The 27,934-nt window shown below is 55.0% G+C and overlaps 7 protein-coding genes across 7 annotated transcripts; 4 read left to right on the forward strand and 3 right to left on the reverse strand.

Moving 5' to 3' along the window:
* Positions 1–126: 126 nt before the first annotated feature.
* On the reverse strand, positions 127–2,000 carry LMH87_006515 (uncharacterized protein; the record flags this gene model as incomplete). Its single annotated transcript, XM_056204416.1, has 7 exons — positions 127–380; positions 500–549; positions 662–846; positions 947–967; positions 1,171–1,622; positions 1,704–1,750; positions 1,813–2,000. 7 exons carry the CDS (start codon positions 1,998–2,000, stop codon positions 127–129), a joined length of 1,197 nt encoding a protein of 398 aa, XP_056059775.1.
* Positions 2,001–2,706: 706 nt separating this feature from the next.
* Positions 2,707–4,014, forward strand: LMH87_006516 (uncharacterized protein; the record flags this gene model as incomplete). The annotated part of the gene is made up of 1 exon (XM_056204417.1): positions 2,707–4,014. The coding sequence occupies one exon, from the start codon at positions 2,707–2,709 to the stop codon at positions 4,012–4,014; it is 1,308 nt and encodes a 435-aa protein (XP_056059776.1).
* Positions 4,015–4,869: 855 nt separating this feature from the next.
* LMH87_006517 (uncharacterized protein) lies at positions 4,870–6,871 on the forward strand (the record flags this gene model as incomplete). Its single annotated transcript, XM_056204418.1, has 4 exons — positions 4,870–5,277; positions 5,348–5,562; positions 5,614–6,252; positions 6,307–6,871. The coding sequence occupies 4 exons, from the start codon at positions 4,870–4,872 to the stop codon at positions 6,869–6,871; spliced, it is 1,827 nt and encodes a 608-aa protein (XP_056059777.1).
* A 1,906-nt stretch (positions 6,872–8,777) lies between these two features.
* On the forward strand, positions 8,778–10,402 carry LMH87_006518 (uncharacterized protein; the record flags this gene model as incomplete). The annotated part of the gene is made up of 5 exons (XM_056204419.1): positions 8,778–8,794; positions 8,973–8,997; positions 9,332–9,404; positions 9,749–10,201; positions 10,257–10,402. The coding sequence occupies 5 exons, from the start codon at positions 8,778–8,780 to the stop codon at positions 10,400–10,402; spliced, it is 714 nt and encodes a 237-aa protein (XP_056059778.1).
* A 785-nt stretch (positions 10,403–11,187) lies between these two features.
* On the reverse strand, positions 11,188–14,531 carry LMH87_006519 (uncharacterized protein; the record flags this gene model as incomplete). Its single annotated transcript, XM_056204420.1, has 2 exons — positions 11,188–14,319; positions 14,379–14,531. 2 exons carry the CDS (start codon positions 14,529–14,531, stop codon positions 11,188–11,190), a joined length of 3,285 nt encoding a protein of 1,094 aa, XP_056059779.1.
* A 680-nt stretch (positions 14,532–15,211) lies between these two features.
* LMH87_006520 (uncharacterized protein) lies at positions 15,212–15,570 on the forward strand (the record flags this gene model as incomplete). Its single annotated transcript, XM_056204421.1, has 3 exons — positions 15,212–15,219; positions 15,273–15,291; positions 15,343–15,570. The coding sequence occupies 3 exons, from the start codon at positions 15,212–15,214 to the stop codon at positions 15,568–15,570; spliced, it is 255 nt and encodes an 84-aa protein (XP_056059780.1).
* Positions 15,571–26,081: 10,511 nt separating this feature from the next.
* On the reverse strand, positions 26,082–27,739 carry LMH87_006521 (uncharacterized protein; the record flags this gene model as incomplete). Its single annotated transcript, XM_056204422.1, has 4 exons — positions 26,082–26,513; positions 26,581–27,516; positions 27,605–27,651; positions 27,724–27,739. The coding sequence occupies 4 exons, from the start codon at positions 27,737–27,739 to the stop codon at positions 26,082–26,084; spliced, it is 1,431 nt and encodes a 476-aa protein (XP_056059781.1).
* Between the last annotated feature and the right edge of the window lie 195 nt (positions 27,740–27,934).

Consider the following 27,934-nt stretch of genomic DNA (forward strand, 5'->3'; position numbering starts at 1 on the left):
TTTCGTGTGCATCACAATATGCCCGCTGTCCTATTCCGCTGTATAATCGTACTCGAAAAGGAATAGGAAATCTCCAGCAATTCTGTTTTCAACAGATTCTGCTTATGGGCAAACCAGTCTAGCTAGCTACCGAGCCCGCGCCTCGCCCATGGAAACCGCCTTTGTCAAGCCTTCGCGCTGGTGTCGAACATCGCTCACAGATCGAAAATGAACAGACGCCTGTCCCGGAGGCGACATCTTCAACTCGAGACGGCCAACCCGGTGGTTGTTGCAGATGAATTCTTCATGCACGCAGGTGCACACGTCTGGCGCGATCGATCGGGCCTCGTACCACGTCCCTTCCTCCAGGTCAATGACAGCAGCGCACATGGCGGCTACGACTATTGGCCGCCAGACACCGTCTCGCCTTGGCCACTGTCGGAGGAGTGCGACTGCTTCCCGTCGTATCAGACGATCGCGGCACGTGCGGCCCACGCCGAATAGCAGCTCGGCGACGGACACGGAATACGAAAATCCTTGGCCGTCGATGCCTTGCTTTGCCTCTGATTCCTTTTCGAGGTCAATAAGCTGCCGCGAAAGATGATTAATCCTGGCATATGACCCTGTGAAGTGGTCGAACGACACTTCTCCGAGGCTGCGGTCCAGATGCAAGCATACATACACCGCCACTTCCATGAGTTGAAGTTGAATTGCCCCGTGCTTGGTCGAAGCGTTGTCAGGCTGCGTATCTAGTAGTGCTTTGAATTTCGAACTCCAAACAGCAAGCCGGCTCTTGTATTCCCGAATTGTGCCGTCATAATCCTCGATCTTCGCAATGTCCCCAGGCAAGGTGACCATGGGGAACGCCTGAAAGATAGCAGTCAGCATGGGCTGGATATCGACAAACGCTTCGCTCATCGACTGGTAGGGCTCCGCTGGCTCCGCTGGTGGGTTCCCTTGCAGATACCAGTTTGGCTTCGGCACATCTCTTATACGGCCGAAAATTTGGGATTCGTAGAGAGAAATGAGGGAAATCAACGCCCCGGGTGATAGGATATGATCTCGGCGACCTTGGTGCCGGTGCTCCCAAAATCGCCACTGATAAAATAGTAGTATGCTGGATCGAGCATGCTCAGCTGCCTGCGCTACATCCCCTTGCAAGCAGCATAGACCCGTGTATAGCATGCTTACGAGCATGAACGTCTCCTGATCGGCGTAGCTCGGGGAAGTCTGCTGCGCAATCTTGACCATGTGTCTAATGGAGGCGTTGTGTTGCAGCAGAGAAAAAGCATATAATGTGTTCTTGTCGACTTCTGGAGCGGTAGGCTTTTTCGCCCTGTGGTCAAGAGCGGCGAAAGAAAGGCATGCATGCCAGACGGCTGGATAGACACGTGCTGCGCGCAGCACATCACCAGCCCAAAAGGCATGGTTGAAGCTGCCGCCAACTTGATGGACCGTGCGCAGGCGGAAGAGGTCAAAGATGTGTGATTCCTGACGGCTGACTCTGATGCCATGCGGTGCTATACTTAGTTTCGGTTGTATATGGAGAGGTTTGTGCTGCACAGGCATTGCCTCAATGGATTTGTTGACGGCAAAGCGGAAGCTTATGGGAGGATATTCACAGTCTCTCCCCGAAGACGAACCTACAAGACCCAATGTTAAAATAAGACCGACCGTCATCATGGGAACTAGCCAGCAAGACCCAGCGTCGAGGCAATACGCACATTTTTTACATGACGGCTTGCCTTCATCACACTTTATGCGTCGACGTCTGCCACCATCTCAGGTCAGACTATTTCTATCGAATAGACGGCGTCCGGGTGCAGGTCTTACCGACATGTCATGCATCCAGTCTTTACTTTGGCTGCGAATCTTTTTTGCCGCTTGGGCAGAATGGACGTCGTGGAAGGCTCATCAGGGGAAGAGCTGAAAGTCAAGACATGCTGCTGGCCGGCTGCAGCAGGCGGAGAAATTTGGCTCTCGGGAGAGCTGGAGTTGTCAGAAGCATATGTCGGAACCATTTGCGATACCAAGGTGGCGGGACGACGACCAGCGTTGCGTCAAGGGTGAGGCACTGTATGTTGGTGGCAGACGTGGCTGCGGGCGGCGACAAAGAGATGATGCGATGGCTGTGGGCCACTAACGGAGCTACTGGGTCAGGGGAATTTTCGTGAACGAGCCATGGATCGCGCTCATGAAGCTGCTATTCACAGACATGGCAGAAACAATGACGGTACAATAGAATTATAAGGGGCAAAAATCATTAAGATTAAGATGTTGCCCTAAGAGGCGACAATCAGCTTCTAGCGTCGATGTGCTGACTGCATCCGCCCAAGGCCCGTAGCCCGAGATGCATAGTAGATCGGCAGCAGCTGGAGCAACAAGTCAGTAGTTAATTGAGCATGCTTATTCCAGTGTGCAGTCGTCTCATGTCTGAGTCGGTGGAGCGTGGGATTGAGTAGCCTGTGTGTTGTGTGCAGCGCCGAAAGCTACAAGCGTGACAGCGGCGACAGCACCAAAGATTTAGCCTCGGCTCGCCGATGCCGCCCCAGCAGAGGCGCTAAAAACGGCAGGCCGCGGGACGCAAGAAACTCCAGAGAGCTTCATGTGCGTTTGCGCCCTCTACTTCCTTTTCGTCATCCCTCAAATCTACAGACCACACGTTGCGATCGATACCTGTCCTCTTCATCTCCACCGAAAACACACACAAGATCTAATGCCGCACCAATGAGCGAATCGAGCTTCGTGCAAGCCCAGCAACGGGTCGCCGCCCGCCGACAGGCCCGCGAGGTCCAGGCCGCCGCCCGCATCGCGGCGCAGCGAGAAGCGTCGCGCACCAGCACGCAGCTGCAGCGCCTGCCGTTCCCCCTGAGCCGCCTCGCGCCGGCCTGGGATGCCGTGTCGTCGCGCGAGGGCACGCGGCCGGCGTTTCGCGTCGCCCAGGTCGACGCCGAGCTTCTCGACGACGAGCTCGTCGACCTGCTTAAGGCGCAGGTCGCCGACGCCCTCAAATACTTTGCCGGCGGCCATCTGCAGGACGACTGGTCCGACGAGATCATCCTCGCGCTGCGCGCCGTCCTCTTCAAGCTGACCATCTGGGACCACGACGCGACGTACGGCGCGGCCCTGCAGAACCTGAAATACACCGACGCGCGGAGCACCGGCCCCGTCCTGGTGGCGCCTTCGCGGGCGCAAAAGTCGGTCTACGGCCTCGTCAGCGTCGTGGGCAAGTACGCATGGACCAAATGGGAGGGCTGGCTGGTCGAGCAGGACGACGGGTACGACGAGCCCAGCCCGCGCGTGCGGCTGCTGTCGCGGTGGACGTCGCGCCTCACGACGGTGCACTCGGCGGCGGCCTGCGCGTCGTTTCTCGTCTTTCTGCTGCACGGGCGCTACCGCACGCTGCTCGACCGGATACTACGGATGAGGCTGGCGCCGCCGACGAGCCAGGTCAGCCGCGAGGTGTCGTTTGAGTACCTGAACCGGCAGCTGGTGTGGCACGCCTTTACCGAGTTCCTGCTCTTCGTGCTGCCGCTCATCGGCATCAACCGCTGGCGTCGCTGGCTGAGCCGCACGTGGCGCAGGACCAAGGAGATTGTCAACACGAGCAGCGCGAGCGCCGCCGAGGGCGGTGCCGGCGCCTCGGGCGAGTACGGATTCCTGCCGGAGCGTACGTGCGCCATCTGCTACCAGGACCAGAACGAGGCCACCACGGAAAACGAAATCATGCTGGCGGCGTCGAGCGGCGTCGTCGGCTCCGCGCAGACGGATGTGACGAACCCCTACGAGACGATTCCCTGCGGCTGCGTCTACTGCTTCGTGTGCCTGGCGACCCGGCTGGAGCGCGAAGAGGGCGAGGGCATTACGTGCCTGCGGTGCGGCGAGCACGTCAAGGAGTGCCGGCCGTGGGACGGCGATGTCGTGGAGCCTGCCAGCACCAGGTCAGGGGGGCACAAAACGGTGGCCTTTTCCGACGACGTTACGGGTGGCATGGATGAAGAAGAGGAGGAGGAGGAAGAAGAAGTCGAGGAATAAAACTTGGGCATCTGACCCAACTATGAAGATTACGAAACATGGCCAAAACGGCAAGAAGGTGTATTATACAATACGTGAGCACACAAGCTCCGATATTCTCTTTCTGTTCTTTGCATGGCGGGCGGGGAAATTTCACGAGAACTAGAAAATGGTGTGTGTATATACATTTGTAATTGTTATCTAGTTATGCAGCGATTTATGGTAGCTTGCTGGTCTCGCCAGATTGCGCATGAACATGTGATTGATGCCGAGGGAGGAGTCGAGCTTGAGACAGAAAAGGGCATCCGCAGAGCATGTCACTTCTTGTATCCGATGCGCTGAAGCAAGTCTGTTACAGCTCTCTGCGCGCGCTGTGGCGTCATCTCCACAGCACCATCGGTACCCGAGGGGCTCCCCTGTGGAGACTCAAGGTACAGCTTCTCCAGGGACTTTCCTGCCAGGATGGCAATGGCCAATTTGCCTGGCATATCCACAAGCCGCCCTTTCGAGACCATCAGCTTGCTCTTCCCGTTTCTCGCTTCTTCATTCCTCTCCCAATAAATGAAAGAAGCCAATCTGTTGCGCGGGCTGCACAGACGACCGATTTCGCACACGTCCAGCAACATGCTCGAGTAAACACACACCACCGAAGCTCAATTCGAAAACCGACCACGGGACCCTGCACCGCCTTTCTCGTGGAGCTCCTGGAGCAGCGCCGGGCTGCCGGTCTGAGACCATCCAGCGGAAGAAAGCTCGGCCCAGTTCTTGTGTGAAAGGAAGAAGAGGAAGAAGAAGCTTCCAGCCGAGAACAAGTCCCAAGAGCACAGGCTCCTCCAACGCGCGCCGAAGCCTTCTCGGCTGCCCGACTCCCCCAAAATGCCCAGCTTCTTCCAGTTCACGCAGGGCACAGAGTCCCGCGTCCGGCCCAACGACTCGTCGCCGCTCCTCGGCCGCTTCCGCGCCGTGCCGCCCCGTCCCGAGGCGGGCGTCCGCCGTAACAGCCAGCTGGGCCTGCTCTCGGACAGCATCGCGGCGGGACGCGGCAGCGTGCACGTCGGCTACGGCGCCCTCATCGCCGCCCACCTCGGCGACAGCGACAGCGAGGACGAGTGCATCCGCCGCGACGGCCGGCTCGAGCCCCGAGAGAATGTCACGGCGTGGGATCGCCTTTGGCAGAAGTGGGTGACTGATGTTTGGGTCGAGCCCAGGCAGTCGGCCGTTATGAAGGTTATGGATAGGTGGTGGAGCCGATACGGGCTGTTGATCTTTCTGCCGGCCATATTGGTATGTTGGCGGGATTCCTGCGTAGGACAAAACCGAAATCTGGCGTCTTCTAACATGACGCATCTTATAGGCAATCGTGTGGTGTGCTATTCCGTTTCCTCAGTACCCCTTGCCACGCGATGACGGTGACGAGGAGGATCCAACGAAACCTGGCAAGCGTCCTGGCTATGGCGCTGCCAACGTCGAGGTTAACTTTTGGTTCTTCCTGTTTATATACTACGGTTTCTACAACGCCACAGCGTTGGTATGGATTACAAAAGTGTTTAACCTCTACAGCCTCAATTGGTAAGTGAGGGCTCACGGCTGCAGTTGGACACAACCACTTACATGTTGTAGGTGGCCGAAGATCCTGGGATTTCCAGTCACTGTGTCATTAATTGCCATCGTCTCTCTGGCAGTTCCGGTACCCATCTACCTAATACGAGAAACTCGCTGGTTGACGAATCACAACACTTCGTGGATCTCGTGGACCTTTTGCGTCATGGCTATGCCGGTGGCCATTGCGTTTCTCATTCTCATGACCAACGAACGCCACATTGGGCTGCGACACTCGTTGTCAGAAACGCAGCGCATCTTTACCACATCTTGGTGGACGGGCGAGCCCGACACGCTGTCACGGCCCGATCGACGCCAGCGTAATGTACCGGGCGACTTGTGGGAGCACGACGTGCTGCAGTCTTATGGGCCGACGCGGCCGCAAGGCGTTGCCATGAGGCGTAGGTGGCTTCCGGCAAGCTTCATCCGGTTCCTCTGGCTTTGTGTGGCATTGTTTATTGGACTGGTGGCGTACGTACTTGGAGAGGCATACGCCGAGCTCTATCTGCAGACGCTGCCGCACAACAGCTTGGAGACAGTCGTGTACGTCTATGGCTGGATCATTACGGTGCATCTGCTGGACGCACTTACTGGCTGGGTGTTGGGAATCAGAGAGGGCGAGCGAGTGGGAAGCTACCCGCTGAGCTGGGTGTTCAAGCTGTGAGTGCACTTTGTCGGAGTTGAACGGATAGACTTGCTAACAGAGCTCTGCAGGTATTTCATGCTGACGTACCAAACGTACGTGCGTGCGCTGTACGCTCGGCTCCGTACGCCGCAACAGTTTATCGTGCTGCAGATTCTGTCGTCGACGAGCCTGGTCATTCTGACGCCTCTGATGATGACGCAGACTTTTCATAAAGCCATGTGCGTGCTGGGCCTTAACGGGCAAACGTACGGGTCGTACCAGAAGCTGCAAACGCGCAACGTCTTTATACGGTTCCTGGCGGAAAATGCATCGATGGCGACGTTTCTGGGAAGCGTGCTAGTGCTGCACTATGGCGCCAACAAGGACGTGTATCCGTACTTTGCGTTTGATCGCGACTCGGAGCCGTACAACCTGAACCTGACGGTGTACTTTTCGGCGATTACCTGGTTGTGCGAGCTGGTGGCGAGCGTGGCGGTCCGGGGCCTGATCCGGTACTGCTTCAAGGTGGACGTCGGGCTGGAGGGCAAGCTAGACCTGGCGGTGTGGCCAGAGCTGCTGCCGACATGCGTGGCGGTGATGCTGCACGTCTTGCAGAACATGATGTTTTCGATAATCCGGTTGCAATTCCATTGAGCGGGAGGCGCGAGAAGAGGCGAGTTGCAGTTTTTGTTGATTTGGACTTGTCGTGCGGTCTGGGCAATAGCGGTCCCTTGTTTTCGTTGTCTCTGTTTTCGTCGGCCTGCTTGATTCCGAAACTGATACCCCAATCCTGTTTGCCTGGCCGTGTTTTCTTCATTTCTTGCATCACCATAGATTACATACCCCCAGCTCTGGTCAAGGATGACAGGGCAACGTTTTACTAGTTTTTTAATCATCACGTTATTGAATAGAGGTAATAGAACAATTCGCTATCAATTCGACGTTGGCCGAGAAATGCACTGCAACAGGGCTCGCGGATTAGCTCGGGCTTGTTGATGGGAAGAGTGGAATGCACGGCCCCAGACCAGAACCAAGGAAGAAGGTCTGGAAATTGATGATGATGGGCTGCAGTGGAGCGTGTCAGAGGGTGTATCCGTTCGGTGGTACTCCATACCATGAATGGATGGGTTGCGTGGTCCAGGCAAGGAGAAGAGAGAAGAGAAAGAACTCCAGAGCGGGAGAGGGGCACATGCAAGATTGACTGGCAGACGGCAATAATTGTAATAAATTAATAAACAAATAAATGATGATGCGACTGCAAGGCAAACAAACAGCAGCATCAAGGGACGCGCCAGGCAGGCAGGCAACGATGAGCACAACCTTGATCGCCGAGCGTTGGTTGGCTGGTGTGGGTAAGACGGGCCGGTTCCATGTTGTAGCTGGGTCGCGGGCCGTCCAAGCCCTCGATGCGCCGTGTTTGCTTGAATCCTTCTGACCGATAGTTTTCCTACTCTCGAAAGGCCTCTACTTTGACATGATGTTGTGTAGAATGGTGTAGTTTTTTTTTTTGCATGTCCGTCTTTAAAGAGGCATTCTGGCTGTGGAATAAAAATAAGAAGTTTGTATAGAATCATCGTACGGCCCGGCACATGTATGCCTTGACAACCTTTGGCGGTGGTCCCACTGTGGCTGACCCATCGGCTTGAGCTCGTGTAACGGCCCTGTGGCTATGTTTGGACGGATCATGGCGCGAAAAAAAAAAAAAAATCAGTGACCGTGAGACGGAGTAAAAACAAAGCAGAGAGCAGACCGGTGAGTCAAGCTTGGCTTGGGTGGGTGGTAGGTATAAGTGGACGGGGGAATTAATGTGCTGCAACTACAAGTTACATACCTGATGCATGGCAGCCGTGCTTTGGCACTAAAAAATTCCAAGCATGCAATGCTCATGTGGCAATTTTTTTTCTCCATCGGTCAATGATGCATCATGCTGTGGCTGGGGTCTTGCGGTGTGCGAGAGAGGCAAACGGCATCGCGCGGCGCGTCTGTCGATACCGCTCTGTAGTAGGTAACTAATAGCAGCCATCTGCACATCCAACCGAGACAAGACACGCATGAAATGGGCATATTACATGCATGAAAAGAGCAGGAAAATATCTTTGACAAATAAACCAATAAACAAGGAGGAATTTGGCCCCTGGACCTAGGCAATCCATGCAAGCCCAAACAGGTGCGTAGGTAGGTCGCTATTTAGGTACATGTCAACATGTCTACTGGTAGGCAAGGTAGGGACGGATGCAGGCCCAGCCGCTGTCACCACCCGTACAATGGCCTGCTTGTACTTGGGACGTGGCATTTCTCTCCGGGTGCGTGCCTTGCATCCAGCTTAGTTTTGGCTTTATTCTCCCCTTCCTGACATTGTTCTTGCCTCTTGCGATTGACTGCTCGCATCCTTGCTTACCCTGGGCTTCGGCGCTGAATCATGCCCTCCTCCTCCTCCTACTCCTCCGGGCCGTATCCATCCACGCCATACGCCAGCCAGCCAGCCAGCCAGCCAGCCAAAGCGATAAAAGTATTGGTACTCACACCGACCTTTGCTTCTGCCGTCGATTGCGTGCGTGATATGAGCCAGACAAAGTTGTGTGTACTTGTGCTGAATTTTTTCTCACACGCTCGCTTTCCTTCCTTTTTAAACTGTAGCCTGGTCCCCTCCATGTTACGTCTCCATCTCGTCTTGCAAACGACCCCCTTGCGCCAGACCACAGTCTTCGTAACTAACTTAGTCTTGTCCTGCGGCGCTGCCTGGACTGTGCATTAGTTATCTACCTACTCTACAGCCTCGGGTCCTTCCTATCAAGGCCCTATTTTTTATTACTCCTTGTCCTTTTTCCTCTTGCACTCTCTCTCAAGCTTCCTCTTTTTTCTTCCTCGCATCAACCCCATCTATTTTCGACTCTCGACGGGCGTTTGTCCTTTATCGTCGGCCGCTTCCACCTTGCCAGCTGTCAGCTATCTGCCCGCCGCCGCCTATCTGCCTGCCTCTCCGTTTGTTGACTCGCTCCTGCCCTCCAATTTTTTCTTAAAAAAAAAAAACTGGGTCAACTCCGTCTTGCGACAGCACCCTTTTGACGGTCCGCCAGCTGTTGCGCGTCCAATCTACAGGCCAGATTGAAGTAGCCTGCTACGCCGGCCTGCTTGCCTGCCAAATCTTCTGATTCTCGGGATCCACCAAAATCCACACCCAGGAAAAGTGCGTGCTTTTATCCCACTCTTGACCTTTTTTTATGCTCTGTTTGCCATTGCCATGCCCGCCCCCCTCCGAAACTACCCCTCCAAGCTCCCCGCCGTGCATTATTGTTTTTTTTTAACAACCTGCACCGCTTTTGCTCCTTTATTCACTCAATCATATCATAATCCCTTCATTCTTCACCATACTCGTTTACCTTGGGAGAATTCTGCCTGGCACCACCACCTGATACCTGGCTTGTGCTTTTCTTTCCTACCCCTCTCCCCCCCCCGCGCCATCTTTCTAGTCTCCTCCCGACCAACCTTGCTCCCATCTCGACTTCAAGCTTACAATGAGTGATCCCGCAGCCGCCCAAGATGCCTCGGGAAGACAGCCCACCTCCTCCTCCTCCGCCGCCGCCCAACTCGCCAGTGCAAAGGTAATCCTTCGCAAGAATCTGCGCCAGTTCCCGGACTTCCCCATCCCCGGCATTGACTTTGTCGATATCATGCCGCTCTTTGCCAACCCTGAAGCCCACGCAACCCTCGTCAACGCCCTCGAGCTCGAGATCGCCCAGACCTTTGCCAACAACAAGCCCGACGTCATTGTCGGTCTCGATGCTCGTGGCTTCCTCTTCGGCCCTGGCCTCGCCCTGCGCCTCGGCGTCCCCTTTGCCGCTGTCCGCAAGCAGGGCAAGCTCCCCGGTCCTTGCGTCACCGCCGAGTACATCAAGGAGTACGGCAAGGACTTTTTCCAGATGCAGCAGGACTCCATCCGTGAGGGCCAAAAGGTGCTTGTTGTCGACGACATTATTGCTACCGGTAATTGACCCCAATGCCTCGACCTGATTTGTCCATGTACTGACTTGTCCTTCAGGTGGCTCTGCCAAGGCTGCCGCTGATCTCGTTGCCCAGCTCAAGGGCCAGGTCATGGGCTACCTCTTCATTCTCGAGATTCCTGGCCTCAACGGCCGCGATAAGCTTGGAGCGGCTCCTACCACCATCCTCCTCGAGGACGCCTAAGCAACTCCCCAATTCACCCGACGCCCACAAACGAGACCCTCGAGATCCGCACATTCAACAATATACATGATTACGACCTAATAGAAAATACGTTGACGCGTCATCTGCCATCTGTCACATATTACACCACGCACCGTCAATGCCGACTTATTTAATACCCGGGGGGACTGGTCTCCACATACACCACAACCTTGACACGACATTCAACCGTCCGCATATAATGGCGCCCTGCTAGGAGGGCAGCACTGGAGGAAATGCAATTTGCTTCATATTCGATTTCTACTGCGCGCACACGAAGACAAACAGAAAACAGAGAGACACGGGAGAAAAGTTGACCAAATGTGGAAAGACAAGTGTTGGAAAAAGTGTAGCAATCTTATTTCTTTCTCTGTAATTCTTTTGCGCCGTTTATAATCCATAGAAAGAAAGGCGAAGAGGCATATAATGTAATGATGAGCCCCATGGTCGACTGCTGCCTGCTTGCTCCGACATGCACGGGAGCGTGTGCACGAGACAGTACGTTGAGTAATTCAACATCAGTACCTATATGCGCGTCATAAGACCTAACTTCTAACCCCTCTAGAATCCAACATGTAAATTGTGGTCACAGTATGCCCCCAGTTCAATCCTGTTCATACGCATTGAGCACTTTCACCGCCAGTATCAATGTATAATAATCAAAAAAGTTTCCACCCCTTCTATAACCCCAAACATGAAAATTGTCGTCACGATATGTACACATTTATCAGTCCTGATTTGTACGTTCCTTCTCTGCCCCTGTCCATCTACAGCACAATCGCATTCTCAATCACGTAGCCCTGGCTCTTGACCACGTACTTGCGCCGCAGCCCGACCGCCGAAGCCTCCCGGAACAGCTCGTACGTGCCCCTGGCGCCCGGCACCAGCACCATCGGGATCCCGTGCACGCGCGGCGCGCCCCGCGGCGTGCGCTGCTCCGTCGCCAGCAGCGGCCGCGGCGCATCGGCCATGTCCCCTCCGGCGCTCTCGTCCACGACGACGACGAGCTGCAGGCTGCTGGCCCCCGCACTCCCGTCGTCGTCGGGGGCAAAGCTCGGGATGTTGTCGAGCTTCTCGCCAAAGGAGCAGCCGCCGCGCTGCATCACAATGACCTGGTGCCGCCGCGGCGCGTCCTCGGGCAGCGGGCCGTCGCAGGCCAGGCCGGCCATGTAGACATGGTGCCAGGGGAACGAGGCGCCCGGATCGGCGGCCGAGAAGCCGGGGCTGCCGCGGAGGAGCGTGTCGCACACGCTGGGCAGGGGGAACGCGCCGACGCCCGTGGCCGTGTTGGCGAGCCAGCTGTGGAGGAAGACGCCGCCGTCGTCGTCACCGTCGCGGTGGTCGAAGCCGCCGCCGCCGTCGGGGAACGGCTCGGGCGACGGTGTGCTGGCGCTGGCGCTGCCGCCCTCGAGCGCGGAGGAGACGGCGCGGAGGATGGACTTGAAGAGCGAGTCCGGGTCGGCGGCGGGCGGTTCGCCGCTGGCGCGCACGGCGGGGGTGTCAGTGAGGGATGCGTTGTTACTGTTTTCCAGAGCTTCGATGCTGGTGACGTCGTCAAGGGAGCCGGTGACGGGCAGCGGCATCGAGGCCAGCGGGGCGAGCTTTTGACTCGTCTGGGGCGTCGGCTCTGGCTCGACGAGCAGCACGATGTCGACCAGGTCTTTGCGGCGGAGGACAGAAAAGGCATCGTCTCTGAAATGGCGGACGTGGTCGGCGTGAAAAATGACGTTTTCGTGGCGACCGACCGTCTTGCCAGCCACGTGCGAGATCATCCAGACATCCTTGCCGGCGGCCTCGCTGAATTCCTGCTCGAGCTGCAGCTTCAGGCCATCGACCTTTTCCACTGTCGGGCCGACGTTTTGGTACCATCGCAGCTGTGCGCTGCTCCGCGAGAACAGCGAGGGCGAGGCGTCTTGGGCAGCAGGGAATTCGATCCATGACAGGATGCGGTTCACAGGTGCCGGACAGGTGCCATTATAAGGAAGCATCGTCGGCGGCAGCGTCCAGGGAAAGAGAGTGTGATTGGACGCTGCACGATACTGCGTGATGAGCCCCTTGTCCACGTCCTTAACCTTGAAGGATTCAAGCGGCCCGTGAATGTTGGGCGTGTTGTAGAGATTGGTGAAGCGTGAGACATCAAACAAGTTGCGCTTTGCCGCCGTGTTGGAGCCTGCCAGTGGCTCTGACGGTTTGCGCGGCGCCGGACACGAGTTTGTGAATCTGCTGTCGTAGTAGCTGTACACAGCCACGTCTCCTTTGTCCCGGTGAGCAGAGCGCGAGGCGCGCCTTCTGAGCGCCGATGAGCCACGTGCTTTACGCGGGATGACGAGAGGGTGACCCTCGGTCGTGAAGACATAGGCGGCATCGAGATTGTTGAGAGGGTGCTCTGGATCAAAGAGCAGATATAGATACTTTGTCGTCTCTCCCAAAAAGAAGCTCTCCATGCGATCCTGTTTCTCACCCGACAGGACGTTTTCCAGTCCGGCCCATCCGCATGCCGCCCAGCAGCGGCGCTTGATATCGTGCAACACCATCTCGCCCACGCGCAGGTACCAGGGGTCAGCCGTAGCCCGGTAGATATGATACGTCGATTCAATGAATTCAGGCCTGCCAGGCCACCAGGCGATGCCAGGCTCGACGTTACTCTCCCGAACGGACCAGCGCTCCGGAATAGCGCCGTATCGTGTCCAAAGCGCGGTATAGACCAGGTTGGCCTCCACGGCCTCGTCAATCTCGCCGGCTAGAGCTAGCAATCCGGGGTAAAACGCGCCGAGACTATCAATCCACATCGTGTATGGCTGCCCGGTGGCGCGGTGGTTGTTGGAGTAGTATGGGAAGTGGTTCCTGTCTGTATAAATGTAGCGCTTCACCGAAGCATGAGCTTGGTGCCATGCCTCCAGGAATGCATCCGACGAGTGCATCTCTGCCGGTAGTGGTGGGTGCAACGAGTTGGGATCAAGCCAGCTTGTTGTGCTCTGTCTTTGCGATCGCGTCATGTTTGGCGTCTCCTGCCCAGAGAGGAGAATATGGCTCTTGAGCGCATACTCGAAGAAGCTGTCCATGCCCGCGCCGATGCCAGAGTGAGGGCCTATCCAGACGCCACGCTCGGCATCAATGCCGTTGCCAATTAGGCCAATATCGCTCCGACGCTTCCATACCTCCCAGAAAGCGCGCTTGGCAGCTTGCTCGAAACGCGGATCTCCGGATAGACGACTCAGGACGGTAAACTCGAGCGTCAAGCTACCTGCGCCAGCGCTGCATGTTTCAGTAATTTCAGCGTTGTCAACAACGGGCTCTGCGTCCTCAGAATCCTGATGCAACGGTGAGTTGACGTAAAAAGGAATGCCAGAACGTAGGTTGACGCGGGGATACGGTATCCCTGTTTTGGTGTAAAATGCGGGCAGAAGTCGCTCTGCAAGATCAAAGGCGAGCCGCAAGAGCTGGCCGTCATATCGAAAGCCCCCCGACCATGTGATGGGCGCCATTTCCAGGGGGTCATCACTCCTCGTCCTGGTATCAGGTTTCGGGTTGTAGCCTCGGATAGGCAAGTCGCCCACGGCAAAAAGATGTGCGCTCAGCAATCCACCAACACCGCGAATGACGGTCTCAAAGACCTGAACTTTGCTGTCGAGGTCAAAGCCTTTGGATCGGATGCCTTGGCCTGAAGGGCCATGTCTTCCATCGCCATAGTACAAAACGAATTGCGCCACGCCGTCCTGAAAGTCACTTAATGCTTGTGAGCCCGTGTATTTCTCGTCGTCAGGTCCACCGGCTAGAATGGCCAGAGTTGAGAGGCTGTCGATGAGGGTCAAGGAGTAGTTGCCGAGTACGTCGTTGATTCCAACGTCGGCAGGGTTATTGGGATTTCGGGTTAACGGCTGGCATGAGACGGGACGGAGCTGTTGGGGTGATAGATAATTAGCATTTGCCTATAGAAAGCAATTGCAGTGGCTTGTACCTCGTCTTCTGGAAATGCATGGAGCATGTAGCTGTTGAAGCCATGGTAAAACATGTCCACCGTCTCCTGCCGCAGCTTAGCCAGGTGGTCCGATCGCATAGCCGGAGCTATCCATGGCAGCGTGGCCAGCGCAAATAGAGTCGCAAAGAACATGTTTCCTCTCGGCTATCTCGCATAGACTCGATTGATCTTCGTCGGGGATCGGGGGGATGCGCTGGGGCAGCCGGATCAAAAGTCGAGATTCCCGCGCTCACAGGCGCTGTGATGATCTAGTGAAACGCATACGAATGCGATTTCGTCCGAATTGTCTTAAAAAAGGATGACCGGACGGCTCTCTGGATACGCTTGCGCCGCCTGTCGCTACTGGCCGTTGCGCTGAACGTTGGAGGAGTGTGGCATCTTGAATTACGCCACATCTCACGAGACCGGTTTGCGTGGGAAGCGAGGTGTGGCTGGTGACGTGTGGCTTGTTAAAGTCTATTAGGTAATGCTACGTACGACCTTGGACTGTCTTGTCCCAGGCAGCATCTATGGCAATAGGGCTACCTTGAAAACTCTACAATCTGGTATGTTTGATAACCTTTAGCGGCAGCATAGGAAATGTGTCAGTGCACCAAGGATATTTGTGAAGCGCAACGGCGGATCACATGCTCTGATGATGCTGCGTAGCATGTGGGCCTAGCCACGACTTACACGCTATGCGACAGTCACACGGCAAGGTTGCCTTGCTCTTAGCAGTCGGGCAAAGACGAAAGAAAGCCCCTGAGATGAAATGCGAAGTTTTCATAGATACTTGAAAATAAAGGGGCCGATGTACCTGCTCAGCCCTGGGGATGTATAGGTACATGATCCAGAGGGAAGGGCTTTCCGAGGCCCTTTTCTACACCCCCCAAGCTTTCCACGACGATTGGCGGTAGGTTTCGTATGCACAAGTAGTTCGCGCACTATTTAAAGCTTGAAATAGATCGATATATCCGTTTCAGAGTTGTCATTGGGCCGCTGCGCAGACCAGAATGTGTGCTGCTGGGACGCCTTGCGGCCGGTTTCAGGCGCGGTGCGCCAATCGTCGGCGGGCGTCCTTGTGGTTCGCAGCGAGGCAGACATTGCTCACTTTGAGTATCATGACTCTTGGAAGGAGCAAAATGGAGAGTTGGCAAGCGGCCTGGCCGTCGTGATACTGCCCGAGTGCTAGTTGAACGTCCAAGTCCAAGGCCCAGGCGGCCGCAGAATGGGCCGGGCGGAGCCCACCGCCGGCGCCGACACATCAGGGACATGCGGCCGCCTTTTGCGGCCGGGCAGATTTGACTTGAACATTGATCACGAACTCAGCCATGACGATGAATTTTCTTTTCTCCTCCATTCTGCGAGCAATTTTGCGAAATAAGCAGGGCGACAGGCCCAAGCAAGAGCCCAAGGGGGCTGCTCGGCCTAGTGTGGACTGCAGGTTGCTTTGCTGGCTGGGGTAGCCGTTGCAATGGCAATGGGCCAGGCGCAGATGCAAGCTCCTGTTCCTATCACGCCGGGGGAAATTGATTCTTTGATCCAATGGCAAGCCCCTGAAAGCGCACCTTGTAAAAATGATTGAGCCGGAGGGAAAAAAAAAGAATGCGACAGAAACTGGGCAGCTGGGGTCAGGTAGAGAGTTGCGAAAGAAAAGACCGCACTGACCAGCAATTCAAGAGCAAAGAGCTTTGTCTTACACACGCTCATGTGATGCGTGCTTCACGCGGCATGTAAGTCAACGTCTCGATTTCTCGAAAAGAAAATATGGGCCGACAAGTGACTTGCTTCGCTCACCGACAAGCCAAAAGCTCTAGAAACGCGGAAGATAGCAGAGGTTTGCTGCGACTCTGTCAATAAGGAGAACGCTCCGGCTGGTGAGAGGATTCCGCGCGCGGAAATGACGGAAGTGATAGGTGATATGAGACTGGTCTCCGTGCCGTTGATGTGTCTGACTTTTTGAGCAAGGAGAGACAGTGTCTTGTTTGAAATAGGTACACATGCTGCCTTTCCGACGGCAGCGTGTCTCTATCGCCAGGTTTCTTTTTCTTTCTCATTTTTGCTGCGATTCGGGCTTTGTAAATTGATAGCTCGGGGAAGCTGGTGGATTCATAGATTGATGCCAGTATGCTCAACGGCGATGTGCAAGAAAGAAACTTGCGTCCATGCCCTAGGAGCAAGACGCCACAACGTCCCCTTCTATCACCCTCGGCTTTTATTCCTTTCCATTGCAGTCGTTTTCTCATTCATTCATCAAGTCGTTTGCATATTTACTTCTAGTGTCCTCATGCATTCATGCTGGGGCAGGTGACAAACCGGCCCATCATCATTAGTCGACGCTCTGCAGGCACGCCCCCTCCACCATCGCACAAGTTTTCACACTAGCTCGCTTCCACTGATATGCTGCGCTCACCCCCATGGTTCTTTTGTCTTTGGATGGCGCGCACCCTGGCGAGAGGGAGCTGGACGGGGGGTCAGGTAGGGCGCTGTGATCCTGGGCAGAGCCCGGAACTCTACCCGCCAGACACGTTAGCGCTGCGGTCGACTGCGCCTTTCCACCAAGCCCAGACATGCCAGGCTTGCATGGCTGGCGCCGGGATTCGCTGCAGAAGAGCTTCTCTCAAGCTTGTTCCCTGCAGGTCTCGCAAGACAGACCGTATTTCATCTGAAATTTGGCAGACATGGCTGGGTGTTTCACCTCGAAAACGACGTGGCTTGGCCCGGCATATATACCGTCAACGAAGCATAGCTTTCTTTTGACTCTTTGCCGATTGACGGTGACCAAGAGTGTTACTGATAAGAGGCCGATCACCGAGGACCGTTTCGACACGGGCCAGTCCCACACTTGGGCCACAAGTACACTGTACTTTGTCAGGATGGTTGCGGCAGGGGGGTCACTCGGTGCAATCAATAGAGGGGGTGCCCGGGCCTAGCGAGTAAATAACCCCATGAAAATAATGGCGCAAGAATCAAGAGCGCGACAAATACCAAATCGAACTAAATAATGCTAAACGAGAGAGAAAGAATTGAGGATTTAGAGGGGAATGGGGCTGCCGCTGGGTCTGCAAGCGCCACGATCGCTCAATGAAGAAGCTGGCTAAAGTCGAACGAATTAGGACCGAGTGGGATCCCGAGGGCGGATGGGGCTTTTCCCGAGCAGGAAGCGGGTAATCATTAAAGCGCGCAAGGAAAAAATGAGATAGGAATAGAGGAAGAAAATTCAATAGATTAGCATACTGGCAATGCTAAATCTTCAGGTCAACTTCGCACATCTTGTGGCACGAGTCAGTTGCGCATCTCATCGGCCGAGGCTAACTAGACCCGCTGCCGCTACCACTTTGCAGAGCACACTAATTACGAGGGCTACGCCAGTTCGACGCCGCCTAGCAAAAATGACAGTTTTGGGCGGCGGCTAATAAGAGCAACCATGGCAAGCCACTCACCAGAGGATTGATCTTTGGTAATAGAAACAGCTGCAATGGTCCCTCTCAAGTATAGAGGATGGCTAGAATACTCTAGAAGACTGAACAGCAAGAGCAGAGGCCATCGTGATGCTTTGCACCGTTCATGACGGTGGGCCTTTTTTTAGGCTGATTGATGACGGCGACTTGTTTTGTGGAATATCGATTGGGGAATAAGCCCCCGGGGAGAAACATGCTTCACGGCCACGCACGCTCGCGGTAGGGTTTTCGCTGTGTTACATCGTGAACCTTGACGCCACAAGAACAGACACACCAAGCCTCGTTGAAGGACGCTTTTCGCCGAAATTACCTTCATGCGGCAACTGAAATATAAAGGAGTATCTTGTCTGTGTAGTCATCTTGAAGGAGCAAATCCCGAGTTTACGCCCCTCCCGTCGCGGTAGAGTTCCAGCGGCGGCCGCGAAAAGTCGTACGGCTCGCTTGGGCGTCTCTGAAGTGCAATAGCATCCTTGGATATAGTACGCCGAGACCCAACGGAAAAACCTGGCCGCTCGTGGCGTTACAGTTTGATGAAACGAGTACAGCCCTGCATTTGCCGTTTCTTTTCCGCCGCCTCACCGCGGTGGCTGTAGTTGAGTCATTCCACAACGCATACCTCTGTTTACAGCCTGCTGCTAAGAGCCATCAAAAGGTCGGGAAGTTGGTACAGCATGTTAAGCAGAGTACCTGCTGGCACGTCGTCCTCATCAGTCTGACAGGATCCCGGGATACCTAATAACTCTTTTGCCCGAAACTGTGTGCTGGCCATACCCAGTAGTAAGAGTACGGACCGACAGGCACTAACTAGCAATATATCCAACACTGGTACCGAGGCCGAGGTCGTCAGGCATGACAGCGGCTGTCACTGTGACGTTGCCGCTCTGTGATAGCTCAAGGCAGCCCAGTGCTACGAGCATACGAGCAGTCCTCTTATTTGGCCATGTTCTGGACCAACGCGACTCGAAGAGGCAGGCAAAAAAGTGTCATGGTTGATCTGTTCGTTTAGTTACCCGTCCAAAGTGGCTTGCTTGAACTAGCACGGTCCGCTTCACGCAAGCCGGACGGCTTGCCAGGGGGAGGTTTGAAGCTGCACGCCCTCCATGTCGGCCGTGGCAAGTCACCAGTACTTGCGACATTTCCATGTTGATTTTTTCCATCGCGAGCTATTATTATTTTCGGTCGTATTGCCAAGGTGGGACATGGAATGTGGCTTAATCAGTACTGTGCAGTAGAAATTGCCGAAAAATGTAACATTGGCATCTGCCGCAGCGTCCCCAGCGCCTGGAAGACTTTGTGATCTTGTCAGTCACAGAAACAGCTCAATTCGACGATTCCTCACCAAGTGGTTTGGTTTCTGCGACACGCCCTATCTGCTTGATTCCAATCAGTACTTTGCCCCAGTTGTCGAGCAAGACCAGTCTACGACCCATGTTGTGCGAAACCCTGGCTTGGACCGGATCGGTGCCAGCAGTACCCGTAGCACCGCTAAATAGGCGCCTTCATCGGGGCGGAGGACAGTGGACTGTACGATTATTGTCTTACGTCAACGGTTGTGTGTCGACACTTGTTGCTCACGGAAGCCCGCAGCAGTCTGGGTAGTGAGGATCGCTACTACAGCCTGAAGCCGAGAGTGGTTGCTATTCTGGTGATAGTCCGTGCCTATTGCTCCGCTCTCGGGCTTCCGAACATGTCCAGGGGCGCGCAAGCTTGTTGGGTTTGGGCAAGTCGAGCGTAGAGACCTGAGTTCCTGGCGGTACACTTGACAAGACCCGTTATAGGTAGACATGCTATGCCGCTTGGGTTGTTCCCCGACGACGGGTGCAGTGGACATAGAAACATGATACTAACTCGCGCCATTAACATGTTGGGTGCGACTGCCGGCGTGACTCTGTCTTTATTGCAGCCACAAGCTGAGGAGCAAGCCACAGAGAAAAATTTTCGGCAGCAAGGAAATTGGTAGGAATAGAATGGACCTCACAGATGCAGCTGCTGTGGTGTGGCTGTCGACGCCTCCTGGCGTTAGTCTGGACGCGTAGAGGGGCGCGGAATTGGGGACAATGTCCAGAGCCAAGATATGATTTGCTGGTCAAACGAACTCCGAAGCTAGCAGCAGCCTCGTCAGTACTGGGTACGAGGCGAAAGTTTTATACCCCGGCTAGGTATCTGTCTTACGCTAAGAGATTGGAATCCTTGCTGAAGACAGGGGGTTTGTACCTCGATTCTGGTGGCAGAAATGGCGAAAAGCCCTGCTAGCTCGTGTTCCTCCTTGTAGGTACATACAAGGGTATTAGACTTATGCATCACACTCAGTATAACTAATTATGGCAAAACCTCTCGTCGAAGACAAGGAAACTGAAAGGTTGCAGCTCATCAAAATCACGTGGTAGGCACTTCCTGCGGCTTGATGATCCACACGGCCTGCTAGATCGTGGATGGAAGACCGCAATGAGGGGCTGCACGTTGGTGATATGTAACCGATTCTCCAAAGCTGGAAATCTGCAGCAGATTGCAACGTGGCATGACGCAAGACAAGGGACTGAAGAAAGCCTAAACTCAGAGGGAAAATCGACACGAAAACATGGACTTCGTCTGTCGCCTTGGATCTCTTTCTGAACCGGGGCCTGCACGTATGTACGGAGAAAACCCGGCGTTTGGGTGACAAGCCCGTCGGCAAAACAATCGTGCGCTCGGTGGAGACCATTCAAGGGAGCTCTGGTGATGAGAGTTGATCTCGCGATTTGTTCGAACCAAAACTAGGCATCGGGCGCATTAGGCACCGATGGACAAGGAGAGGTTGGAAGGTGTGTGGTGGTGCGCCAGGACCACTGAGTGCGGCATGTTCGATTAACATGGCGTGGGAATGTCGGGGCCGAGAGGGGCGTACAGGCTCGAGAAGCAGGGTTTGACAAGTTAGCTTGAGATTGAACAATTGAAGATGGAGAAGGGCCCGGGAAAGGGGGACGAAATAGGAATGCAGTTCGATGAAAGCAGGGGGAACAATGGTGGATGCAGATGGAGCCAACGGCCAAGCGGCTTCGAGCTTCTGTGCTGTTCAGTACTGGTAGACTCGAGAAAGAATGGCAGTAAGCTAACGTTAGTGCTGCGGCTACCTAGGCCAGGTCAGGCCAGGCCAGGCGTGGCTAGCTGTGGCTGGGCTGCCTTCCGATCAAGTACGGAGTACTCCGAACTAGGTACTCCGTAGCGTCGGGGAGATGAAAAGCCGTAACAAGCGGGAGAAGGAACAGGATGCCGCAGCAGCATACTTTTGGTTATCAATTAGTGATGACCAGAGACGCTAAACTGATGGCACGGAAAGCCCTGCGATGCCGGACTTGGACCAGCTCATAAAAGGGAAGCCAGCCTGAGCAGTGTTGTATCTGCAGAGCGGCGCGGGACAGGTAGGGCGACTCCCGCGCCGCCGTCTTTGGCTGCGCGGAGCCGACTAGAATAGACGGCAGGGCAGGGCTAGCGGGAAGTTGGCCCGCCACCTAGCGCCTTGGGTGCTATAGTTACCGGTAGAATGCAGAAACCGCCCTGTGGCTGCCCCTGTAGCTTCCCTGTAATCCTGATGAAATGTGCTGTAGGTGGTGCCCTGTGAGTTTTCGGCCTACAGGCGGTTGAGGCTTGCTGGCCCTCCGTAGGTAGGTACCTACCTAGTAGGTAGCGCTCGCTCATCGACCGCGCGCCTTCTCAACGCACTGGCCACCGCCTAACCTGGGTTCCTGTACTCCGTAGCGCCATCGCGTCCTTCTTCCAAGCTTCGTCCATCTCCGCCAGCTTTCGCTCCTATCAGCTCCCCGTGCCACCATCCATCGCTCTTCAAGCCGCCCGCCTCTCATCAATAGGTCTTCATCTCGTCCCACCCCCAATCCTCCTCGACCGCCATTCCTTCAGTGAGTGAGATTGCATGACCTTTTTGCTCTGAGCTAACCTAGTGTCGTGCCTACCACGTCTGGCCAACATGGCACACATCCAGCATACGAATGACCAGGGTGGAGAGGGCGTGCTTGTAGAGTCTAACGTTGCCATCGGATTTAGGACTTTTCAGAGTCTGTCCAAGGCCCATCACACCAGAAGCAGCACCTCTGTTTACAATTGCCGCGTGAACGAGCTTCTGACGGTGCCGCCTCTGCCACACACTTGCCGACGCTACCGCCCTGTGCCACGTCGCGCAAATCGTGCCCCCGTTCAAGCAATGGGTCGAGAGACAAGCTGTGTGACCCTAGCTATCGCTCCATCGAACAGAAGAGGAGCCAAAATGCGAGCGCCTCCAACATCTGTGTGCATCGTCGTGATCCCCCGCCCAAACGCCACGAAGCCACCACGACGCTGCCCCCAAGCAGAGTCCCGCAGATCTCTCGCCAATACTTTTTATTTCCCACCGAGCTGGCCACATTATGTCATGTAAAGACGCTCCATACACGCTGACCAATCTCGACAAGCCGCATCTCAATACCAATACGGGGCTGGAGATGCTTCGGCCGTGTGCCTCCGCCCACTTGTCCTGTGATGCGCCGCGTGATGCTACCATGAAAGTAAAGGAAGCTAACACAAACAAGGCTTCTTTCTTCGCGACAGTAGATCCGATTTCACTCGCTTTTAGCTTCACAACTAACACGCCCGGTGCTTCAATGCACACGCAAGCTCCATATGGGGTCAATGCAACACGCTGCGCAACTATGAACTCTGATCTGCGGTAATCAGTCGCGCGCGCTCTACTGCGGATTCGGTGTTATCCAGACCGCTTTGGATTGGCGAACCCCACTCTCTATAGACTATTCGGGTTTACCGAGCAAAACCGGGGTCTGGTGACGAGACATGTCGGTCGCCTCCAGCTAGAGATTGCCGCTGAACTCTTTAGCCCCCCATCCCGCTTCTGCATCTAGGGCTCTTGCCAGCGGCTTGCCGAGTCGCTATAGCACGGGCAGCGGAACGTCCTGAGTCAACAATGGTGTAGAAGTTCGAGTTCCAAGCAATGGCTGGAACACTTCTGCGTCTATTTCGTCGCAGGAGAATTCGTAGCAACCAATGGTTGCACGATCGCCCCAAGCACAGTCTCTGTGTCGCCGATCATATGACAAACACTGGAGGGCCTGCATGCAGCTACTTGTTCCGGATACCGCTGTCGCCGTTTCTACAATTGGGTGCATCTGGCGGACGCAGTCCTGTGCAGAAAGTTGTCATGGATCTCAGCGCCGTCACCGAACTCGGAGCAAGTGGGCGTGGGAGAGAGCTTCGCATCAGCTGTGATGGCTGTCTGCCCCTCTGTAATGCAACGGCGACGAGGAACTACGGTGGCAGCCGGTGCAAAGCTTGGCCAGATCCAGGCCCCCATTCGCCCCATGATGGGCTATAATAAGCGCCAGGCGTTCAAGGGCCCGCTAACAGATGACGCCACTCGACGCTAGGTGCAGATGGACGGGCCATCCAGAGCTCATCAATGTGCTTGCTGGCATTCATTCTACAAGCGTTGCAGACCAGGGAGTGCCGGGGTTCTCGAATGCTGCTGCTACTCAGTACAGCACAGAGTCCAATGCAGCAGCTGGGCTTGTAGCGCTACATGTGTAGTTGGCAGTCCACCAACTCACGTCGCCGATTGCGTGGATTCCTAGCCATTGCGATTCATTGACGGTTATTGCCACCCTGTGCTCACTATTGTCGCGAGTTCATTTGATGAGCGTTGCCGAACATGTACCTTACGAACTTGCGGGGTAATTGCAACACTGCCAGGGCACAAACCCGGCCCAGGTACAAGACGAAAATTAATGTGGTGGGAGTGCATACTACTCCCAAAAGCAAGCGATCAGCAGGTGCCCAAGTGAGCTTGGGAGGTTTAGCTATTTTACTAGCGACGCAATTACCCAGTGACTGCTTGTGGTGTGTTGCCGGTGCGTGTTGTCGACGACGGGGCATCCATCAATGCGCCCGCGTGCATACAAGGCAATGTATGAATCCTTGTCCGCAAAAAGACCACGATACCGAAAGTGACAGCAGGTTTGGGTGTGCAGAGAAGAAAGCCAAAAACGGGGGTAAAGTTAAAAAAAAAAGCACATGGGTCCAAAGTTGATGTGGTGCTTGCGCTGCAGAATAAATCGAAAAGAGCAAGTGAGTTCAGGGCATGACCAAGGATGACAGCTCACGGGGACAGAGCTAATAAGAAAAAAAGAAGGAGAGTGACGCCGTCACCCTCTCGCGACTGCTGCATGAGTCTGGTCTCTAGCACTCGGTAAGAGCTTTCGTCATCCCAACCCGAGGCTGTCCAGTTGGGTGTCCTTGGCCCGCTGTGACGAGTGCAGCGTTGCAGTGCAGCCGGGAACACGAGTCCTGTCTGTTTCTCCAGCCAAGGCGAGCCCATCCCTGTGGCCAGTTCAGCCTTGTTGCTGGAAATGCTACCCTACCTGTCGCAGCGAGCCTGGCCATCCTTGCAGCTGCCGCACAAGCAGCCCCAGCTACCTAGTCCCAAGATGGTCCGACGCAGCGCTGCCCACCGGGGCACGCCCACACGCGCTCACACGATGGATTCGGTATCTTTGTCGGTTTTCACTTGTTGCTTTTTATCGTCACAGCTGGCCATTCGGCCTCATATGCGTAGGGCAAACGATGTGTATCGGCCCCCAAGGAAATAGATGACTGCCGTGTAGTCTCCGGCCGCCACCACTCGGCCGACGTCTTGTGACGTTTCCGAGAATAGCAGCCAACTACCTGCCGCTCCGTGTAGATCCAAGTCCATTTACGCGCCAGTATCAACACCACCCTATCCATTGAGCATTGATAGTAGCTGGAACAAGAGGAACTCGCAACACTGCGTGGACCGCACCCGTACTTTCCACGCGCCGAACCACCACCACAACCCTTGACCGCATTGTCCTCGCTCCGCCCCCCGACTGCGTTGCTGCGCTGGCACCGCTTCCTCTCATTTACCAAATAGTCGGTATCCTATCGCATCGCGGCGTCCAGAGTCATCAAACCACTTTCCCTGCCTATTGGGCTTCTGCAGCAAGCCCACGCATGCACTGCACCGCTGCTGCCTGGAGACCCCAGGGCTAATTACAATCTGCGCCGCTGCACGTCGCTCTTTCCAGCGAAAATGAGGGGAGGGCAAAGGAGAGGGGGTGCTTCGGTTCGGTCGCGCATGTGGGCGGCGGCGGTCAAGTCCGCCTCTCTTTGTCTCTCACTCGGAGAGGTTGCCCTGTTTCGTCATTTTTTGTCCTTTGGCAAAGGCCTTCACCTCTTTTGATCTGCACCCTGCTTGTGTAATTCTTTTTGTTTGCGTTGAATGGAGACTTTGCTCGTTTCCCGATGTCAGTCTCACACACCGATATGCCCTTCAGCCCAGATCGCTCTCGCTGGGAGGCGGCGCCCAAGCCATCCGCAATCCAACGAGCGCGGGCGCTGCCCTCGTCTCGGGCGCGAACGGGCTCTTTTGGAAGCAAGCGGGCGCAACAACAACCGCCCCATCGTAGAACAGTGGATCGGGGGTGTGTGTCTGCTAGTGACCTAACTACGTTAATAACCAGACTGTGACATGTCTGCCTTTGGTGGGTGGGGTGCCGCGAGTGGGAGTGTGTGTGGAGAACCGTGGCGCACAACTTCAAAGGAACTGGATGAGAGCCAGATGCAAAGCAGCACGGTAGCAAGCAAACACACACTTTCTCAAAGTCTCTAGCCCCCGCCCCCCCTTCCTATCGGACCATAGAGTACTGTAACAAGTGAATAGAGCGGCACCCACTCGGCAACTATCGGTGTCTGCAGAAAGGGGGAAAAAACGCCCAGGGGTTCCTTGGGTAGCTCCATCGCAACGCCTGGTTTGCTGCCCCCAGTTTGGGGGCTCTTGCTCGAGACTATGGTGTCCCTTCTGCACAAATGACCCGATTGAAGACGGCAATGCTCAGTTCGAATAAAGTGCAATAAGTATAGAGGCTAGCGAGTGAAAGTATAAAAAAAAACATCCCATTTGAAGCCTGTCCAACTTCCAAGACGCCTATATGGGGCATAGCAGCAGCCATGCGATAGCAGCACAAGCCATGAAAATAAGTTTCCTCTCCAGTTTCATAAGCATACAAAAAGAATGTGAAAGAATCATGTACTTTCAAGTATCCAAAACCGTAACGGGGTAAAACGAAAAATAGAAACAAATAGCAGAGTCTCTTCGTTGGGAAGATGAAGCAGTCTAATCAGTCCAAGTGACGAAAACAAATATGAAAATGAAAACGCATCAAAGCAGAGTACTCAACCTCCCACCTTAATCCTTCTCCAACTTGATCCTCTTCGATCCCTGGCTTGGCTTGGCGTCGCTGCGTTTGCGTCGTAGTGACGAAGTTTTGCGCGACGCTCCGTCTCTTTGGTTGGCCACCACCTGGTTGATAACTTCATCCTCGTCCACCTCCTGACCGTACAAGGAGGAACCACTGTATGAAATACCAGGCTCCTCAGTATTCTTGCCTCCGGCCTTCTTCTTCCCTGTGAGGAATCGGCAGCGGCGTCGAAGTTCCGTCTCATTGATGCCTTCAACGTAGATTTTCTCCTCCAGCCCCAGATCAACAACTGCCTTGACCTCAGCATCGCCTGGATTCAGAAGCATGTTGCGCGAGCCACCGAGCTTGAAGAATTCTTCCAGCATTAACTTGTACCTGTTGCGCTCCACATTCTGCCATGCTTGGATAAAGAGCTCTACCTAAAATGCCGATGCGGCGGTTAGCACTCTGTAACAGTTGCAGTCGCAGAAGCATGTCTTGACTTACATCCTTGTCCAGCCACTGGATGTACTTGGAGCGGCCCCGAGTGAGCTTCATCTGAAGTGTCTCTTTGCATTGTTCCTTTCCGAACTCTTTATAGTAGTCTTCCTGAATACTATCCCACATGTCCTGGCCTTTCTTGTCGCGGTGCTTCCATCGCGAGTTAAAGATGCAGCGCTCCTCTCTCGGGCAATTAGGTTTGAGCTGAGGTGCAACCAAGTCACCAAAGCAATTTTTGTACTCCTCGACATCCACTGGTGGGAGGCGAGAGGCGGCGGACCTCCTGGGAGCCGCCCTCTTTCTTGACTTCCTCGCTCCGACGTTGCGGTCGCGGCCGGGACTGGAATAGGCCTCGTCTTGAGAATCTGCGCCATCCGGTGCATCGGAATCTGTCTCTGCCTCCGCTTTCTTGACCTCCGGAGCTGTAGAAATCGAGCTTTTTCTTGAGGCTCTCTTGGGTGGCGCATTCTCGACGTTGGCCTCTTCGCCCGGCGTGCTCACTTCAGAGGATGTTTCCAGTGTGCTTGGGCTATCTTTGGGCGGTATAAGGTTGCTGTGCACCATGACAGGGCCATTGCTGCCGAGTTGGGGGATGGGCGCGAAGTAAGGAGCGGGTTGATTCAGCATCGATTGGCCCTGCGACTCAGACAGAGAGTAGCTACCAAGGAAGGACTCCGGATCTGGAGTACAACGCTCTTGCATATAGAATTCCGCCGGGATCGAAACGTCGTCGTTGGGACCGGGGCCGGTATCCAGGCCAAAGCTCGTGTTCCAATGGGGGTAGAACATCTTGCCGCTGTTGGGGGGGCTAGGTAGGTGGTTGAGCGCGGTGTCGGGGAAGATGGCGAATTGCTTCACAACATGATGCATCGGTGGTGAGGCCACAGACGAAACGGGGCTAAGAAGTAAGCTGCAGTCGGCGCCCATGTGGTAGGAAGAGGACTGCTCAGAAAATGGATTGAATTAGCAAGAGCCAGGCGCACAATGTTACCTCAAAAAGGGCAATCGAGTGCACGTTGAGAACACTTACTGTAGAGAAAGAAAGGAGCTCCGGGTAGTCAGAGGATGGCGGGGAAGCTTCTATGGTTAAGGAATCGGACATGTCCATTGGGCTGGGGAGATGGCCGTTGGATTGTAGGTGGTCCATACACGTCGCTTCAAGCATTATCGCGGCGAGCTTAGGTTATGGCAGCCGAGCCGCAGCGAGGTTGTGCAGACAGGTGGGGGTTGCACTGGCAGTGGAAGGTCGGACCGAAAGTTCTGTATGAGTGACGGGACAAAAATGCTTTGCGAGCTGTAACGAGGATGAGAAGGGGAGTTTGCTGGAGGATGTCGACAGGATTTATTCAATCGAGCTATG

This window comes from Akanthomyces muscarius, chromosome 1 (assembly GCF_028009165.1).
Source record: "Akanthomyces muscarius strain Ve6 chromosome 1, whole genome shotgun sequence".
In the NCBI taxonomy this organism is placed as follows: Eukaryota; Fungi; Ascomycota; class Sordariomycetes; order Hypocreales; family Cordycipitaceae; genus Akanthomyces; species Akanthomyces muscarius.